General features: G+C 41.7%; 2 protein-coding genes across 11 annotated transcripts in view; one reads left to right on the plus strand and one right to left on the minus strand.

Annotated features, from left to right (window-relative positions):
* The window catches only part of LOC149463234 (uncharacterized), a 300,678-nt gene that overhangs the window by 275,163 nt on the left and 4,769 nt on the right, over nt 1-20,746 (minus strand). For 7 of the 10 annotated variants that reach the window (XR_016312454.1, XM_089675400.1, XM_089675399.1 and 4 more), the window contains 2 exons: nt 4,972-5,027; nt 4,770-4,870 (listed from right to left, as the gene is read on the minus strand). Coding sequence is in view for 9 of the 10 variants with exons in the window: in XM_089675401.1 (XP_089531527.1) it covers nt 4,770-4,808 (39 nt within the window). In the remaining variant the exon portion in view is untranslated. Of the gene's footprint in view, nt 1-4,769; nt 4,871-4,968; nt 5,028-20,746 lie in introns of all 10 variants that reach the window. The other 3 variants (XM_089675402.1, XM_089675395.1, XM_089675397.1) reach the window with 1 other exon arrangement.
* Nucleotides 1-20,746, plus strand: part of LEKR1 (leucine, glutamate and lysine rich 1) — a 208,692-nt gene that overhangs the window by 150,122 nt on the left and 37,824 nt on the right. The window contains exon 7 of the mRNA XM_089675392.1: nt 14,356-14,433. Within this exon, the coding sequence (XP_089531518.1) occupies nt 14,356-14,433 (78 nt within the window). The remainder of the gene's footprint in view (nt 1-14,355; nt 14,434-20,746) is intronic.

Raw genomic sequence — 20,746 nt, forward strand, 5'->3', positions numbered from 1 at the left:
AGTACAGGAGGCTGAAGAAAGAAAGAACAAAAGAGTTCCTGTGGTTCCAGGAGTGCAGTTGTCCGCAGGAGATGGCTGGGACTGGTGTCTCGCAGGTATGTAGTCAGTCAGACATGCAGATGGTTCAGTTCAGGCAGCAAGCAGAGACATGGTCAGCAAACAGGCAAAGGAACACTGTTGCTGACTTACCCTGGTTTGGTGACACAGGGACTGGTGTGGTGACAGTCAGGGACACTGTTGCTGGCTTACACGGGTCTGATGACTGACTGGTGTGGCATTGATAAGAAACACTGTTACTGGCATACACTGGTCAGAGGACAATGGGACTGGTGTGGTGGTGATCAAGAAAACTGTTGCTGACTGCACTGATCTGGTGTCATGGCATTCAGGAACACTGTTCTGGAGAGACACTGACTGGTGTGGTGGTGTTTGCAGTCACTGGTTGGCAGCAGTATTGGGGCTTGTTCGCACATGAGATTGGTGGGCAGTAAAACCCCACTGTTAAGGCACAGTTTTACTCCCTCAACTGCTACCACCTTTAGCTGCAGAGGCAGCAGCCGGGGTTGTACCAGTGCCGATGCTGTGATGCTTTGCTTTGCAGCTGTGGCAGGAATTATACCTTCTCTACGCTTGCTGATCATGACCCATTCAGGTGAATGAGGATGCTTGTGTTGGGTCCAAAGTGGTAAAACAGATGGTGAGGAGGCAATACAATGACTCTTCATCACCTGTTAAATGCTCTCTGAAGAGTGCTCTGCATACTGATCGCTCTTCAAAAAGCATTGCACATGTGAACAAGTCCTTATGGTGATGCCACGACTGGTGTACCAGTGATCAGGGACACTGATTGGTGTGGCAGTGAGCAGGGACACAGTGTTTGGTTAGGTGGCAATTAGGGACATGTGACTGGTGTGGTGGTGATCAGGAATTCTGACTGGTGGCAGTGATTTGGGACACTGATTGGTGCAACGTTGACTGTCAGAACTGATCTAGTGACATTGTAATGCTGTGGCAGTCATCAGTGACAATGGGTGGTGGCACTGACACACAGTGATATTAGAGTATCCAGCCATTGTACATGATCACTGCCACAGCATAGTGACTTCACTGGCTCTGATGACAGTATGTTAAAAATTATTTTTTTCACATTTTTTTTTTACATACTGTCAACAGAGCAGTGCAGTGTCATCATAGTACTGCTGTGGGAGGGGTGATTGGGTTATTTTTGTTATGAAGACTGTGTAAGCAATAGGTGGGCTGCATTCATGAAACCTGTTTATTACTGTGAACGCTAATGATTGGTCACAGTGATCACATGGTACAGGGTCAGTTTCACAATAAGTGAAATATATTGACGTCCAATTTTACTGCACTCCTTGATATCTTTACTGAAATATTAAAGTGACATCACAAGTATGGCAGGAACACAAAACGGTAACGCATTTTGCATTAATACAGCTCTTACTCATACACTGCACATTTTGTCCTGTAGACATCCACAGGTTGTTTCCTCCCCAGATTTTCCCATACATGTCATCCAGTGTTTGCACACCATTGTGCATGGCTTGTGGTAGTGATACATGGGTGAAGGATGGTCTGTGGTGTTTATTGAGAATGTTGTTTTTGATATAGGGTTGATTGTTTATATTTTACATGATATGTTTATGAGTCAGACAATTTTTGTACTCTTTTGGAGCTAACATTCAATTGAACATGAACTGATTGTTTTCACTGGTGTCATACATATATATACTGTGACAGTATGAACAGCGAGGTGATCGATGGACTCGATGTGTCACCTCGCATTCGGTCATACTTGGAAGTTTAAGGTGAAATCCACTCCGGGTTTTCTGGGCCACTATGGCAGAGGTGGTTCTGGACCTGATTTTGTGCTCCACTGATGACCACCAACAGGTGCTATATATAAGACAGGGCTGGAGCAAAGAGTCGCTCGTGGCCTGGGACTCAGAGAGCTATCCTGAGAGAGCTGTGCATGAAAGTGATTGTTATACAAACAAGAGAAAAGGTTTACTTATGGTTTTGTTTTGGTTGGTGACAGGGAGAAGCCCTTCACCAGTGAGAGAGGAAAAAGTTCTGTTTAGTTAGTGCCTGGATGGCAAGGGTTTATTTTGTTGTTTTGTTTTGATATTCTGCAAACCTTTTAAATAAAACTAACAACCAGTCAGATTTTGAAGAAAGCCTGCTGTGCGGTCTACCTTTTTCCCAGGGAAGGAGATCCCCCACAATACACACACCATGTCAAGAATGGAGCATAGGAGGTATGAGTAAGTGCTGTATTTAGCGCAAAAAACACATTACCGTTGTGTTCCTGCCATGCATGTGAGGTCATTTAAATATTTCAATAAAGATATTGAGGAGCAAAATTCCGGACTTGTATATATCTACTTAATGTGACCTTGGCCCTGTACCATGTGATCACTGTGACCAATCACAGTAGTAAACAAAGGCTTCATGAATGCAACCCACCTATTGCTTACACCAGGCATGTCCAAAGTCCGGCCCGCGGGCCATTTACGGCCCGAGGGTCGGTTTAATATTGCCCCTCCATGTCAGTGTGTCTTATGGAGCGAATATGGAGCGGCCGGTCCGGTATTTCCACCGCGGCCGTGTCAGAATACCGGGCTGGCCGCTCAGCTCTGCAGCGGGACCTTACCTGTTCCTCTATCCAGCGGCGCGCTGTCTTCCCGGCTTCTGTAGTGTGGGCGCTGGGCATGACAGCCGGGTGCCAAGTGCACATGCGCAAGAAGCGGTGCTTTTTGTGAATGGTAAGGCGGTACCTGGGACACATGACAGATCCCAGAAGCCGCCGGACCAATCACAAAGCGCAAGTGCTTCTCGCTCATGCGCACTGGGCACCCGGCTGTCATGCAGAGCGCCATTACAGAAGCCGGGAAGACAGCGCGCGGCTGGATCGAGGAACAGGTAAGATCAAAGAACAACTGCGGAAGTAAGAGCGGGTACCTGTCAAATTCAGGTACCCGCTCCCCACCTCCCCAAAGGTCAGCAGTCATCTGTACTGTCCGCAGTCTCTGGTCATCCCTGTGCTGTCCGCAGTCTCTGGTCATCCCTGTGCTGTCCGCAGTCTCTGGTCATCCCTGTGCTGTCCGCAGTCTCTGGTCATCCCTGTGCTGTCTGCAGTCTCTGGTCATCCCTGTGCTGTCCGCAGTCTCTGGTCATCCCTGTGCTGTCCGAAAAATACGGTAACTTGGCATAAAATAATTTATTTGCATTTAATTGTAATGGTTCAAAGAATGTTTGGAAAAATGTTCGGCCCTCCACCATGTTCACTTCATCCAATCTGGCCCTCTTTGAAAAAAGTTTGGACACCCCTGGCTTACACAGTGCAGCAAAATTCTGGACTTGTATATATCTACTTGGTCTTACAGACGAGCTGTGCAGCACACTTGATTCATGCTCACAACACAAAGGAGTCAGTCACTTTCGTAGAGCAGCATTATCTTGGTTTTGCTTCCCATTTCACAGTAGTAAACAAAGGTTTTATGAATGAAAGCCTTTGTTTACGGTTAATACTGTGAACTCTGATTGGTCAGAGTGATCACATGGTACAGGGCCAATTACATTGGCCCTCTGATCCGCTGTGTCCGTTGGATCTCCCACCCACATTCCTGTCACTTCCATGTCCTGTAGTGACTTGGAAGTGGGCAGGAGAACCCACTGATTTCTGTGGAGGACACAGGAGATGCAAGTAGTTACATTCGTCTTTACAGGGAGCAGTTTTATTTGGAATTTGAAATTGTCAACAGGGTCACTTTAAAGGTGTTTGCTAACATTTTGTTACGGGGTGGCAAGTGTCTCACAATCGTGCTCTTGCATTGCCTCTCTCACATGCGCCCCTGATGAAACCTATACACGGTCATGCCGACACATATTGCACAGGCATGGTCCGCCCTTCATGTTATCAGAAAGCCTGCACTGATCAACACTGTGCAACTAATGCTGGAGCACTTGCATGTAGACAGGAAGTAGCTGACAGAGGTCACGTGCTCAGATATAAAAAAAAAAACCCGACAGGTACTATTTATGGAAAAACAAAAAAACATGGCACCTGTTTCCTTAGCAAGCTATATGTCATCCAGCTAGAGTTTAGACCTACATTAAAGGAAATAAAAATAGCTTTGGTAGTTTAAATAATAAATCTAATTCTACAAAATGTATATTTGATATAAAAAGAAGTTGTTAAAAAAAAGATGTCTAGAGGGATTTGGGCACAAAACAGCTTTTTGGAAAATGTGGTTACTTCGTAAGGGTAGTGGTAATAGTTTAGTACTTTTAGTCATGGGTTCCCTTTTCCCACAGCTACAAGTGTTCTTTCTTTGGTGGGAGAAGTGGTTGCAGCAGACCAATGTTACTGTGATGATACGCATACACTTGTGAAACACTGCACCATTAATTTACCATTTATTATTTTCTCATAAATATTTCAGGGTGGGGAAAACAAAACTGTAGATCATAATGCTTCTCATCTGTGAGCTAAGCATTTCGCATCATTGAGGGGAACATACTACTCACTATAATATAGCATTATGAGAATTGCCTGGAGTAATAAATCTTATATTCTGGCTATATTGTTCAGCGGTCCCAGGTGACACTGTACAGAATCAGGAGAGGTTGTTAGTGTAAATATATAGTGCTTTCCATGGCAACTGACATAAGATAGACAGTCTACAATGGTTTATAGCAGAAGTATAACAGGAATACAGGCCTCTATAGCTCCTTGCATGCCTTACCCCATGTGTGCTGTCATTCCCGTCCTGCTCAGCATTCATCAGTTATTATTCCAGGTAGAGCAGATCCTTTTAACTCATTATAGGTCCATCTGGTAATTTTCCTGGTGGTATTAAAAAAAGTGAACATGGTGTACAGTAAGGTGAACTGTAATTTGTTCCAAAGGGAAGAATGAATAATTGAACATAGGCTGCTAATTACCACCTTTCTCCTGCCAGTATTTAGTCTTTTTCCTTAAATCATTGTTGAGAAAGACACACCTAGGAAAGAAAAACGTGCAGAATGATGGTTAGAACAAAGTCATACTAAAACCAGTAAAAAGAGTAATATATATATGTGTGTGTATATATATATATATATATATACACACATACACACACATACACAAACACACTATTTAATTTGCTTTCTTCTAAGCACTGTTTGTTCCTAAATTGACCCCAGTGCAATTGTAAAAACAGCAACCCATTCTGCGTGGTGTTCCCATGACTCTGTTTGCTTGCTGTATGTACCCAAATACAAATCTTCTTGTTAAGTAGCTAATCCTCCTTATCAGCACATGATGGCTAAGCAAGTATCAACTAGGGGAAATAGGCTTCTGCAAGGCAATGCCAAATTTTCTCTTTGAATCTCCAATATATTGCATATTACCATTTTTCTTCATTTCACTAAGCTGTAATAGTCATTATTTTCCATAATGGTCTGTTCTTCAGCAATGAGAGTTGGAAAGGGCAGTCATGAGGTTAAACATTATGATTACTATGGCAAAATCACACATGTTGTAGGTTTGCAAACTATGTTTCCTCAGAATACACGCTACCAAATGTTGCCAGATCGCTTATCTACTATTCTTAGCAATTCTATATCTGAAGGAAATTTGTGATATGACTGTGTGTACTAGTCTATTGGGCTGGAGTTTGATAGTTGACAGAAATGTAGCATCTGAAAAAACAGATTCATCATATGACCATACCTGATTGGACACACCTAGGCAGTGTTTGACAATACCCCACCCCCCCATTCCATACTCTGTGGGGTACTCTGCTGCTTATGGTAAACCTTAGAAAATGTAATACATACAGTATGTATGTTTTAACGCTTTTTAAAACAGATGCTATATGCAAGATTAGGTTTGTTAGTAAGTAAGTGGTAGTAAATTCTCAAAAGAAACAAACAAAAACTTCCGGTCCTCTTTTAATGGAATGTCATAATGTGCTAGTATGCATCACATGCTAGCACATTATAAAAGACTTACCTGTAAAAAGAAGCCCTCCAGCGGGGAGTTGTCACCACTGACAGGGCTTCCATCATCATATTTGAATGGCCGAACAGTGATAGTGTTTCTCCCGCACATGTGTGGTAGTCACAGCCACAGCGCAGCTCTTTCAATGGATGGCATGTCATCCATTGAAAGCAAAGTACACAATGCGCCGGTGACATCACTGGCTGCTAGTTATTGGCATATCTCTTAAACAGTGCACATTTAGGATATATTCATTTTACCTACAGGTAAGCTTTATTATAAGCTTACCTGTAGGTAAAAGTAGTAGAACAAGACTTTACTACCACTTTAAAATAATATACACTGCTCAAAAATAAATAAAAGGAAAACTTTGAAAACACATCAGATCTCAATGGGGAAAAATATCATGCTGGATATCTATACTGATATGGACTGGGTAATGTGTTAGGAGTAAGGATGCCCCATCCATCGTTTGATGGAAATGAAAATTATCAACCTGCAGAGGACTGAATTCAAAGACACCCCGAAAATCAAAGTGAAAAAATGATGCAGCAGGCTAGTCCATTTTTCCTGAAATTTCATTGCAGCAACTCAAAAATGGTACTCAGTAGTTTGTATGGCCCCCACGTGCTTGTATGCATGCCTGACAATGTCGGGGCACGCACCTAATGAGACGGCGGATGTGTCCTGGGGTATTTTCTCTCAGATCTGGACCAGGGCATCACTGAGCTCCTGGACAGTCTGAGGTGCAACCTGGTGGCATCGGATGGACCGAAACATTATATCCTAGAGTAATATTGGATTTAGATCAGGTGAGCGTGGGGGCCATTCAATGGTATCAGTTCCTTCATCCTTCAGGAACTGCCTGCATACTCTTGCCACATGAGGCCAGGCATTGTTGTGCACCAGGAGGAACCCAGGACCCACTGCACCAGCGTAGGGTCTGACAATGGGTCCAAGGATTTCATTCCAATACCTAATGGCAGTCAGGGTGCCATTGTCTAGACTGTAGAGGTCTGTGAATCTCTCCATGGATATGCCTTCCCAGACCATCACTGATCCACCACAAAAAGCGGTCATGCTGAACAATGTTACAGGCAGCATAGCATTCTCCTCGGCTTCTTCAGACCCTTTCACATCTGTCACATGTGCTCAGGGTGAACCTGTTGTCATCTGTGAAAAGAACAGGTTGCCAATGGCGGACCTGCCGATTCTGGTGTCAATGGCAAATGCCAATCAAGCTCTATGATGCCGGACAGTGAGCACAGAGCCCACTAGAGGGCCACCCTCATGAAGTCTGTTTCTGATTGTTTGGTCAGAGACATTCACACCAGTGGCCTGCTGGAGGTCATTTTGTAGGGCTCTGGCAGTGCTCATCCTGCTCTTCCTTGCACAAAGGAGCAGATACCGGTCCTGCTGATGGGTTAAGGACCTTCTACGTCCCTGTCCAGCTCTCCTAGAGTAACTGCCTGTCTCCTGGAATCTCCTCCAGGTTCTTGAGATTGTGCTGGGAGACACAGCAAAGCATCTGGCAATGGCACCTATTGATGTGCCATCCTGGGGAGTAGGACTACCTGTGCAACCTCTGTAGAGTCCAAGTATGGCCTCATGCTACCAGTAATGACACTGACCTTAGCCAAATGCAAAACTAGTGAAAAACAGTCAGAAAAGGTGAGTAGGGAAAAAAAGGTCAGTGGCCTCCCTCTGTAAAACCATTCCTGGGTGTCGTCTCATTGTTGCCCATCTAGTTCACCTGTTAATTTCATTAACACCAGAGCTGCTGGAACTGATTAACAACCCCCTCTGCTACTTAACTGACCAGATCAATATCCCAGGAGTTTAATTGACTTGATGCTATACTTTGATTAAAAAAAAAATATTCCTTTAATTTTTTGGAGCAGTGTAATTACAGTATTCATAGCTGCTGCTTAAGACTAATGTATAATGTCTTAGTGTGTGTAAAGTGTAAGTTCACCTTCCTCACTAAAAATCTAATTCCTTCAGATATCATGCCTAGCATAGATGGCAGTCATAATATTTGTTAATTGCTTACATCTGTGTTTTGTATATCTCATTTTCTGAGTCATTTAAAAAATGCAGTCGAAGCTTCTCAAAAAGGTAGTAACATCACCAAGAATTAGGAATAACTCTGAGTCACATTGAGATTTCCTGCTCTTTTATGTGTGTTGATTATGTCATAGAATTGGTATACTCACTGTGACCCCCTTCTGTGGAAACCAGTCACACAGCCAACTGTGCATAGTTTACAATTTAGGATTAGGACTAATTCAATTTCTTGGTTCATCCTAGTCTCCCATCTTCAGGTTTAATGTACCAGAAACCATATATTGTTCAGCTCAAGTTGCTAAGTATTAAGCTGATTCCTACGGCTTTCTGCTGTGGTCAGTTGTATGTACGCTGAAAAATGAGTATTTGTTCTCATGAAGATTTGTGTGAAAATTGCATTGTTTCTGTTCTCTTGAGTGTTCAAGTATGCTGTTCTGAGGATAGAGTGTACCTTTTAGTCAATAATGTTAAGAGCAGTGTTTTCTACATTTATCAAAGCTTCAATGAAACAAAAAAAATTACCATACATACGTTCATTACTAATTCAGTGATAAATATTGTTTTCATACAGTACATATAAATACCCCTAATAAGCATAATATGTGTTACCATACATGTACACACAATTATATGCAGTACAAAAAAACCCCCAAAATATTCAGATAGTGTGACCCTTAGTGTAAAATATAATGAAGTGTAGTCCATGTCCCCCAAAAAGATATTATATAATCTTCAGTTCAAATCTTCACCAAGCATCAAAATCCAAAGCACCACTGATGATCCACATTGTGGCAGTATGATTCTTCCACCACTTATTCTTTATGGATGTACGCTCACTAATAAATGTTGGACTTCTTAAGTTACAGGATGTTTCCCTTAGAGGTTAATCCACTACGTCATCTTGCATCTATTGTTCCACCACAGGGTCAGTAAAAAAAAAAAAAGCACCAAAAAAAAATCAGAAGAATTAAAGTGCTTTCTGCATGTAAAATGTATTAAAATAAGTAGATTAAAACCACTCACATGAAAAAAGTCTGAGACCGCTTATCATTGTAGAACATAATGAGAGAAACAAAGTGCATCCAATGCTACTAGCCATCATTTTCACGCAGATTAGAATCCAGTGTTTGTACTCCCCTCGGTGGAACACTCCAACCTAGCATGTTGACATCACGGCCCACAACGCCATCTTATGCATTACATCCTGAGGACTTCGTCAGAGGCACTAAGACGTTGCACTGCAATGTACATGAAACGGCGTGGATATAGCCTTATACTTTTTCTTTAAAAGCACACAAAACTTCAATGCACAAGTGTAAATCGTGCTGTAATGTCAGCTGCAGGATGTTAAAAACACAACAAAAAATAGTGTCCTGCAAATTCAGTGGCACTCACATTCTGCAGAGCAACCCCATGGACCTTGTATGTTGAATTGCAGTACTTTGCTGGGGAGCAGTGTATCAGAGGACTACTTTTCCCAGAAGAGTGGGCAGGGGCAGATATATACAGAAGCCCAGAAGACTGGACAGGAAGTGAGAGGAGAGAGAGCTGGAGAGAGGAAGCAGAATGAATGGTGCTGACTGCCAGAGGACTAGATCAGACTGCAGAGCTAGAGGGGAGAAGCAAGGAGGAAACGCTGACCGCTGACCTTGCCAACTTGTTTAGCCAGACAGTCTGCCAGCAAGTGACCCAGAGTGCAGTGACCAGACAGAAAGCTGCATGTGAGCCCAGAGAACCTGTGGGGGCCCCCATCTGCCAAGAGAGAGACCACCAGGACCTGCTGGAAGTCATCAATTAGTTGAGAGAGTCCCATACACCAGTGAAGCAAGAGAACACTAATATTCTCCTCATATCTGCTACTTTATCTGCACACAGTTGTGGACATTGCATTCAGTTAACATGTGTTGCAGCCTAGTTCCTATAGCCACTACTGTTGAACACATTTGCAGTACAGTTAAATCATCAGAGCTGACCGCCATGCAGGCCAGACTAAATCAGTGCTCCCTGAACCATTGGCCTATCCTCCTAAAATCTTCTGCCACCATTGGTCAGCACATTCCAGAGTGGAGTTGCCCTTTTTCCAACAAGCCCATTTGCCAGATTAACACATTATTTGCCTAAAAGCTGCTTTTCCCAGAGCATTAAAGGAGTCATGTGATGGACGGTGTGAGGAAAGTGCTGCCGATAACCGGCAACTGTATTTACTCCATGATCTGCTGTGTCATTGGACACAGCTGATGTGGTAAAAGTCCACTGTGATTGGCCTTTTACCTCATCACATGATCAGCTGTGTCTGTACATGGAGATTGCCGGGCGTGCTGGAGAGCGTGTTCTGGGAGGATGTCATAGGACGTTCTCCCAGAACTGGATAACCGCGCTGTAGCCGTCATTCGGCTATAGCATGGTTAGCAAGTGGTTAATCAATATCTCAATGAACACAAGAACAATTTCCAACATTTTGACAAAACTGAGTTTTATAGAACATTTGTTTAGCTCATTACATGAAAGTAAGGTTAACAATATAAAACTTAGATTACAAAATCAAATTAATTGATGCAATAATGACTACACCGCACAACAAAAACTACTACATCTGGTATTTTGTATGACCTCCATGATTTGTAAGGACAGCACCAAGTCTTCTAGGCATGGAATGAACAAGCTGGCAACATATTGCAACATCCATTTTTCTATTCTTCAAGAATGACCTCTTTTAGAGCCTGGATGCTGGATGGAGAGTGATGCTCAACTTGTCTCTTCAGAATTTCCCATAGGTTTTCAATTGGGTTCAGATAAGAAGACATACTTGGCCGCTGAATCACTTTCACCTTGTTCTTCAGAAATGCAAAAGTGACCTTAGATGTGTGTTTTAGATCATTGTCATGTTGGAAAAGTGCACGACAACCAAGGACATGAAGTGATGGTAGCATCTTCTCTGTCAATATAGAGCAGTACATTTGTGAATTTATGATACCATCAATGAAGTGCAGCTCCCTGACACCAGCAGCACTTATGCAGCCTCACAAAAGGACACTGTCACCACCATGTTTCACTGTATGCACCATGCATTTTTCTTTGTACTTTTGCAACGCCATACAGTTTTAAAGCCATTAGTTCCAAAAATATTTATCTTGGTGTTATCACTCCGGAGTACAGTGTCCCAGTAGTCTTTTTGAGCATAGGCCCTGTCAAATTCTTTTTGTGCATGGGCTTTAGGAGAGGGTTCCTTCGTGAATGACACCCATGCATGCTATTCCTCTGCAGTGTACGCCGTATTGTGTCACAGAAAATAACCACCCCAGTTTGGCTTTTTACTTTAGCTAACTGCATGGTGATTTTCTTCAACCTTCTCATCAGAAGACACTCCTGTCGAGGTGTTAACATCTGTGGGCGGCCTGGATGTCTCTGTGAGATGGTTGCAGTTCCATCTTTGTATCCCTTTATTACAGTATTCTGACTGATAAGTAAAGCTTTGCTGATCTTCTTGTAGCCTTCACCTTTCTTGTGTAAAGAAATTATTTTCTTTCTCAGGCCTTTTGACATTTCTCTTCTATGTGATGTCATTGCTGACAGCATGAAATGGGAAGGGGTTTTCTTTGTTAAGTAAAGCTCTTTTATAATCAACTGTCTGCTGGACACCTGTTTAATGAATAATTGCACTGTAGTTATCGTAAAAATAAATATATGCAGCGCTGATGTTAGAAAAATAATAGAATGGATAATATATAATAAGACATACAATAGAAATCAAAGCTATAACAATATTAAATCATATACATTTGCGCCCTGAGGCGCTGTAATAAATAATGGTATAAAGGATGTGATGATCAGTCATAACAAACTGCGCTAAAAACAACAAAATGATAAAATGTGAGAATGTCCAAACTTGACGTCAAAAGGTGCATATAGTGGTGTATAAAAATTCCCAAACTCCAATAGCAGCAAATTGGTGAAAATTCGTGACCGTGGTGACTAAAAAGGATGAGTGTAGATTGCACTAACCAGAAAGCGCAAACTACTGCGCATTTGAGTAAATCAAAGACTAGCTGCTGGTCATCTGCATCTGGACACTGGAACAATGGGGGTCATCTGGCCTTTGATAATTATAACGTACACGGGCACGAAATGCCTAAGGGAGGTGCCCTTACCCTGTGACATCACTCTGCACGGCCCACGTGGACGGCCAGCGGCCATTTTGGTTACTGTTTTTACCATTCAGGAACAGTGAGTGTTTTTTCATGTTATCACCCATTTAATTCAATAAAGTACTACACTATTGGAGATTATTTCTACTTTGGCTTGTCCACCCCGAGCCCCCCCCCCCCCCTCCAAGGTGAATCCTGGTGACCCTGCCTAACCTGCATATCTGGTTCCCCCTGCTGTCTGGAGAGTGTATTCCTGGAAGCCTAGATATTCCTATGGTATGTCTTATTATATATCATCCATTCTATTTATCTAACATCAGCGCTGCATATATTTATTTTTACGATTCCAAGGAAAGGTTTTTAGAGGTTTTACCTTTTTATGCCAGCAGCTTTATTTCTTCTTTTTTATCCAGCGCTTGTTTATTATCTTTTATATACACTGTAGTTATATTCTTGTTAATTAGGATTTTGTTGTCTAAATGTAGCTTTGTTCCTAAGATTTTCATTGGGGTGTATTCATTTTTGCAACATGGTCTTGAATAAATTTGTTGGGAAAAATACTTGTGTGTGCAAATTAACAAATCCTGTTTGCAATCAATGGCCCGCATTTGTGGGAGTATTTTGTAGTACAGTGTGCCATAGAAAATGTTGATTCTGCAAGGAAAGTAAAGGTTTTCTGACAAAGCTGCTGGGGTGTACTCATTAATGCTGAGCACTGTATATAGTGACTGTAAATGTGCTTTCACTTACAAGGAAGGATACAGGACCTCAAAATGGCTTACATCATATTGGGAGAAATTCCCTCCCAAAAGAATGTAGATTTTAGGGCTCCTTATGCATTGGTCCAAACAGATTTAAATCTCTGCAAGTAATACCCACAGGGCTATAGTAGAAACATTGCAGGGGTATATATTTGTACCCCTCTTTTCTAAATAAGGCTTTGGCTCTAAGCCAATAGATGCAGTGACAACTGGAGGGTTTATCTGTTCTACCTAAAGTCCAGCATGCCAACTGCGCCAGCCTTTACCCGTTTTGCACATTGTGCTTAATTTCCCTTTCAGACTAAACAGAGCCCACTTACTAGAAGCAACATGGAGTTCCAGTGACCTCCTTGATCACCATTTACCACACCAGTTACCAAAAAAGAACCCAACATGTTTCGCTCTTATGAACAAGAGCTTCATCAGAGGTACATAAAATAGAGAAAAAATTGTGCCAACAAAAACCACCACATGCTAGAATAAACAATAATGGCAGCTACACAGGAAGTCCCCATTATTTATAGATAAAGATGGCTGTTTGCACCCTCTTACTGTAAGTATGACATCATCATGCACATGATGTCACAATATCACAGCATATGTGACATTACATCAAAACGCATGTATGTACTGTATACAATTCTCCTATCTAAGCTGAGGAGTCACACACTACTTACGCCACTTCCTAGACTCAGTCAATTACAACAAATAAAAAGTTACTTAACAACCTACAGTACATCACATTAAATGCAATACACATTTACCAGTTATTGTGCCAGAGTTATCAAGGATTGACCAACTCCTACGTCTTGAAAGGGCCATCTGGATTTCCTTAATATCTAATAGCTTGAGAACATATCTCATTCTGTCTCCATAAATACCTACAAATTGTTTTTATTAAAATAGTTTATACGCTTCCCACCTAGCCATTTAAAAAAAAAAAAAACAGCCTATAGTGTTTTAATGCATTATAATGGCTATAATAAATGAATGCTCTGGCCAATAGAATACATTAATGTGAAAGGAATATAAATGCATGTGAACGTGCATAAACATGTGTGTAAACCATGGCTTTTACCATGTTTTAAGCATCTTTTCTCCTGCCAGGAGAAAAAGCATTTAGAGGAGCTGAGCAAACAGTCAGTGTGCATGGGGCTTTAGCCATGTTACTGTATAACCAAACCTGCTAAACACTGAGCCAACCAAATACAACCCACATAAAAGTCTTGGTTCTTGGGTTTTCATTTGTAATTTATATATATATATTTATTTTCGATGTAAGGTCATGTTTGCAGTATTCTTTTTGGAGAGCACAGTATTATTCTGTTAATTTGTTTTATATCCAATTTCCATGTTTGTTTTCCTATTACAGAATGAAGTTGAAAGAGGTCAGTGATCTCCAAAGCAAACTACAAAGAATGGAATATGATAAGGAAAGCAGTACATTGAGGTAGACTGTGTTTTGTGTAATAAGCAATCCAGAATGTGCCAACAGGCATTCATAGATATTAATGTTAAAGCTCTCTGACACTGTGCTTTGGATGCCTGGATCTGAAATTTGGATAATATGCTCATGTGACCAACAAGTGACTGCATGGGTCATGAAGATCATCAATATGATGTGATTCTAATAGCCATCTAGGTCATTGTGGATGTGATTGACCACACATGCAAGTGTGCGTGACTGCAAAATATTTACAACATCCCACTGGAAAACTTCAGTAGCTTGCTGTAGATTTTGCTGCATACCTAGTTATCTTTAGTATTAACAGAGACCCAAGGGAGCCACTTCAATCTGAACTCTGGACAGGTATAAAAAAACACCAATTCATGAACTAGGGTAGTCAAAGAGTTAAAGTTGAGCATCAGCCTTGCATTCATTCCTGCACAGTTGTCCTACTCCTGTAATTAAATAGCTCCCTGTGATTGCAGTGCACACCATGAGCATTAGTTGCAGCAAGTCAGATAGAGCCTGCCTCATGTCCCGGCTTATTGACATCCAGTATCAGCTAAGTCTTTCCCCCCAGTCTTAATGTGCCTGTCCCACTTCTTTCATACATTGATTTCTGTTTCAATCATGGAGGCTCATCATTGCATTTGATCAATATGTAGGGTGCGATGCATGCAAATGTTGTCTCCTAGGACCCCCTACTCCTCCAGACTGACATCCACCTATCAAGGCATTTTGATATTTGCATAACTCTTCTAAAGAGCCAGCCCCACTGCTTTCATCAGGCCTAAGGGCTCTTAAGAGGAATAGGTAGGGCGCTGTCCTGTTTGAGGAAGGCTGATAGCCCCTCCCATCATCTACTTGGCCCCTCCCACCTGCCTGCATTATAGAGAAGGGTCATGTACAGTACTGTACAAAAGTTTTAGGCAGGTATGAAAGAATGCTGTAAAGTAAGAATTATTTCAAAAATATATATTTTAATTGTTTATTTTTATCAATTTACAAAATGCGAAGTGAGCAAACAGAAGGCAAATCTAAATCAAATCAATGTTTGGTTTGACTACCCTTTGGCTTCAAATCAGCATCAATTCTTCTAGGTACACCTGTACATAGTGTTTGAAGGAACTCGGCAGGTTGGTTGTTCAAAACATCTTGGAGAACTAATCACAGGTTCCCTGTGGATATAGGCTGCCTCACAATTTTCATGTAATCCCAGACAGACTCGATGTTGAGATCAGGGCTCTGTTGGAGGCCAAACCATCACTTCCAGGACTCCTTGTTCTTTTCTAAGCTGAAGGTAGTTCTTAATGAAACTGGCTGTATGTTTGGGATTGTTGTCCTGCTTTAGAGTAATTTTAGGGCCGGCACACACCTGATAGTATGGTATGATGGATAAGTATCTTCCTGTATTTCTTAGCATTGAGGACACCATTCATTGGGCAACACTGAGGATCGTAGATGTAGTGGTTGGCCAAGGAAACTTAATGCAGTAGCTGAAAGACATCTTGCTTACTTCCCTTCTACATCAGATGTCCAGCAGTGCCATCAGCACAGAACTGGCAGAAACCAGTAGGACCCAGGTACACCAATCTACTGTCCAGAAAAGCCTGTTCAGAAGTGGTCTTCATGGATGAATTGTGGGCAAAAAAAATAAATCATGGTAACAATGCTAAGCAACTATGCAGGAAAACATAGGAACTGGGGTACTGAATAATGGCAGCAGGTGCAATGGACTTAGGAGTCAAGATTTTAAATATTTGGCTGTAGCAGGAGGCTGTTTGTTCACCAGAAGGCTGCAGAGCAGTACAATGAGTGTCTGCAGGCAACAGTGAAGCATGATGGAGGTTCCTTGCAAGTTTGTGGCTGTATTTCTGCAAATGGAGTTGGAGATTTGGGCAGGATTAATGGTGTCCTTAATGCTGAGAAATACAGACAGATACTTATCCATCATGCCATACAAGCATGGAGACATGTCATTGGCCCCAAATTTATTCTGCAGCAGGACAACGATCTCAAAGATGCAGCTAATTTAATTTAGAACTATTCTCAGTTTAGAGAAGAATAAGGAATCCTGGAAGTGATGGTTTGGCCTCCCGATCTCAACATTATCGAGTCTGTCTGGGAGTACATAAAGAGACAGAAGAATCTGAGGCAGCTTATATCCACAGAAGATCTGTGGTTATAGTTCCCCAAGATGTTTGGAACAACTTACCTGCTGAGTTCCTTAAAAAAAACTGTGTGCACAAGCACTATGGATACCTAGAAGAATTCCTGTTTTGAAGGCATAGGGTACTTACACCAAATATTAATTTGATTTAGATTTCTCTGCTGTTCCTTTACTTTCCATTTTGTTAATTGATAAAAACAAACTATTAACACTTCTATTTCTGAAAGTATTCCTATTTACAGCAATGTCCCCACCTGCCTAAAACTTTTGCACAGTTCTGTATGTAATTAAAATTGGAAAGTTTCTGTTCAACATGTCATTAGTTTGTTAATAGGTGTGGTGATGGGAGGGGAATGTGTAACAAAGGCAGGCAAAATATAAGCAGATAAACATCTTCTTTAAGTACTTGCCCTCCAGAGGATTTACCCCCTTCATGACAAAGCCATTTTTTGCATTACGGCGCTGTGTTACTTTAACTGACAATTGCATGGTAATGCAACGCTGCACCCAAATGAAATTTACATCCCTTTTTTCTTTCTTTTGGTGGTATTTGATCGCCTGTGCGGTTTTATTTTTTGCGCTATAAACAAAAGGCTGACAATTTTGAGAAAAAAAAAAACATTATTTTTGACGTTTTGCTATTAAACATGTCCAGGAAAGAAATAAATGTAAAAAAATCAAATTTCGTCATAAATTTAGGCCAAAATGTATTCTGCTACTTGTCTTTCCTAATGCTATGCATAGCCATGCAAAACAGTGTGCAGGAGCTGACGGGAGAGAACTGTATTGTTTACTTACAGTTCTCTCGCTCCGTCGGTAATGCTCCTCAATCATTAGGAGACGGCGAGTAATCACCGGCTGGGACCCAGTGATTGACAGCAGAGGCTGCAAATAGCGGTGCGGGTAGGACGCGTGCGCAAAATGCCCCCTACCCAGAAATGCAAAATCACGTATATATACACACACGTGATTTTGCGCACTCCTGTTGCCCTGCAGCAGTATGTCTGCTATAGGGCAGTGGGAAAGAGATTAAATATTTTTATGTGCAGCTAATGCAAGCAATTGAATTTGTTTTCATATTAGCTCCTTGTAGTTAATACAGCAGCATAAAGATTAGGAGAGAGGGGGCCAGCACTAGGAACTATTGTGGCTTACTTGCAGGGATCATGCTGACAGTAGGAGACATCAGAAAGGATAACATTATTAGTGTATCACTGATTCTTTATATGCTGGTTAAGAAGCTGAGCTTTGCTTTTGACCAAGCTGTATTGCCATGGCAGTGAAGGTTGAGGCACTGGCTATACTGTTTGGGAGGAATGCCAGGATCACAAAGCTAGCTAAACATAACTAAAATTAATTTGGCAGGAAAAAATTATCTGAGTTGTGTATCTAGATGATTGTCTTGAGTGCTGCTTTAAACGACCTCTGTTTTGGGATGTAATAAATATGACTAGTATATAGCTGAATAGATTTCTAATAAAATTATTTAAAAGTGCGGTGCTGATCTGGCTTCTATGACTAGCTGTTTTTTCATTTGCACTGTTTATTTAGAGAGGGACTGACCACTGAAAGCTGTGCCCAGAAAAGGTGGGCAAAGGGGCAGAGACTAGACACAAGTATTGCCTGTGGTCTCCCCAGTCACTAACATACCATGCCTTGCTCTGTACCTTGTCTTTGTGTGGAGGCCGCTATCTTGGTAGAGGTTGGGCTTTGCTTCCTCATGTCAGAGCTTCCAGCAAGGAGAACAGTGAACAGCATAGTAGTGACATCACCAAATAGCGGTATGAATTTCCTGAGAATAACAATCAGAGCCAGCATTGCATTAGATCTGGCACTGCAGATATACAGCTTTGAGGATGTAGGCACTCTCCCATACCAGGACGTGCTCCGCTTTTTTTCAGGAGGCATTCAAGACAAAAGGTAACTCTTTCAAGGTGCTGCCTAGGTACAATTAACATTTCCAAAATGTTCCCTATAACATAGCAAACATTCACTATCTGAGTTCAGGTCCACTTGAACAGTTCAAATGTCAAAATGATGCTATATTGCTGGCAATCTTCTAAACGGAGATATATTCATCGGTGATATGTGCCTCATTTGTACTGATATCAGTGAACAGAAGTCAGTTGCATGAGAGTGGATGGGCTCTCTCTGTTAACCTATTGTACAAAGTAATCATCCAGAACACTGCAGGGATGTAGATGTAGTCATACAAAGACCTTGTGAGTCCTTAAGTGCAGACAGAAACCAGCATTTTATAACATGCAGGATTTAGACTTTACTCTTTCAATCAACTTGGACTATTTTTAATCATTATGCTGCTAGCATGACTAAATAGGAAGGTGTATTATATTTGGGCAGCACAGTGGCTAAATGGTTAGCACTTCTGCCTGGCAGTACTCGGGTTGTTGGTTCATATCCCAACCATGGCACCACCTTTTGGAGGTCAGGTGGTTAAAGTAAAAATTATACTTTGCTTGTATCTTGACCTATTTCTTATTACAGCTAGTACCTGAATGAAACCTTTTTCTAGTAAAACATACTAAAAGTGTATTTCAAGCCAACAACTTCTAGTGTATATAGTGTGTGGTAGGATTGGAACTCATTATAGGTTTGTATTGCATACATCAGATCCACAATCACTTTAACCACTTACTGAACGCGCTATACCCAAAAAACAGCTACAGTGTGGTCACACAGTTCTGGGAGGGTATTTGAGGACATCCTCCCAGAACTCCGCCCCCTGCACGCCCCCGATGTGTGAAATGGGCATGCTTTGTGACAGCTGTGTCATTTGAAGAGATGAAGGTAAAGGGCCAGTTACAGCAGCCCTTTACCATGTGATCAGGTGTGTCCAATCACAGCTGATCACATGTAAACAGACTTGCCAGTTATCGACAGCCCTTTCTTCAGATGCTGTGCCTGTGTGAGGAAAGTAGAGCCAATAACCGGCAAGGCTGTCAGTACATGGTTCACGCTGATCAGTGCAACCTATTAGTGCGCATAAGTGCAGCTCATCAGTGCTGCCTCATCAGTGCAGCAGAAAAAATTACTTATTTGCAAAATTTTATACCAGACATTTTCCTTTAATGTTCAGTCTTTTTGCGGTTATTTAGCAAAAAATAAAAAACCTAGTGGTAATTAAATACCATCAAAAGAAAAGCTCTATCGGTCTTAAAAAAAAAAAAGACAAAAATGTAATATGGGTACAGTGTTGCATGAACGTGCAATTGCCATTGAAAGTGAAAGCTGAAAATTGGCCTAGCAGGAAGGGGGTGAAAGTACCCAGTATCGAAGTGATTTAATATAGAAAATAATTCATTAATAAGTAATCTTTTGTAGTTAACAGTAGAAACGTGCATCAAATTATATAAGGTGCAACCACTCTAAATAGTGCAATAAAAAAGCCCACATAATTGTGATGACATTCCACATTCAATGAGGTGTCCAATTCATGTCCTACCACCTGATTGCACACCAGCTCCTTACCAAATTCAAATGACCTCCCAAGGTCATGAGGTTCTGAGCGCTTGATAGAAAAAATTGGCTATGCCTCAAGGATGTCTTGGGCACCCTTTACTGAGATCCAGCCCAAACCTAAATATTATTATTATTATTATACAGTATTTATATAGCGCCAACAGTTTGCTCAGCGCTGTACATTACAATGGGAGATAATACACGAGACAGTACAGTAACAATACAGTGCAATACACGAGGGTTCAAGGGCCCTGCTCCTTGGAGCTTACAATCTAGGAGGGGGGGGATAGTGGTACAGGAGGAAATAGCTGTGGGAGATGGAGTGGTAGGAAGAGTGGAGGAGATCGGCAGTTAGGTGAGGGCGGGGTAGGCTTCCCTGAAGAGGTGGGTTTTCAGGGTGCACCTAAAGGTGAGGAGGGTAGGTGACAGTCTGATTGGGGTAGTGAGTTCCAGAGGATGGGGGAAGCTCTGGAGAAGTCCTGGAGACGGGCATGGCAGGAGGAGACCAGGGAACTAGAGATTAGGAGGTCTTGTGAGGAGTGGAGTGTATGTTTTGGGTGGTATATAGATATCACGTCGGTGATGTAGTTTGGGGCAGTGTTATGAACAGCTTTGTATGTCAATGTTAGTCATTTGAATTTTATGCGTTGGGCAATCGGAAGCCAG

This window comes from Staurois parvus, unplaced genomic scaffold, assembly GCF_062004578.1.
Source record: "Staurois parvus isolate SC_StPar_1 unplaced genomic scaffold, SC_StPar_1.0 ptg000155l, whole genome shotgun sequence".
Lineage (NCBI taxonomy): Eukaryota > Metazoa > Chordata > Amphibia > Anura > Ranidae > Staurois > Staurois parvus.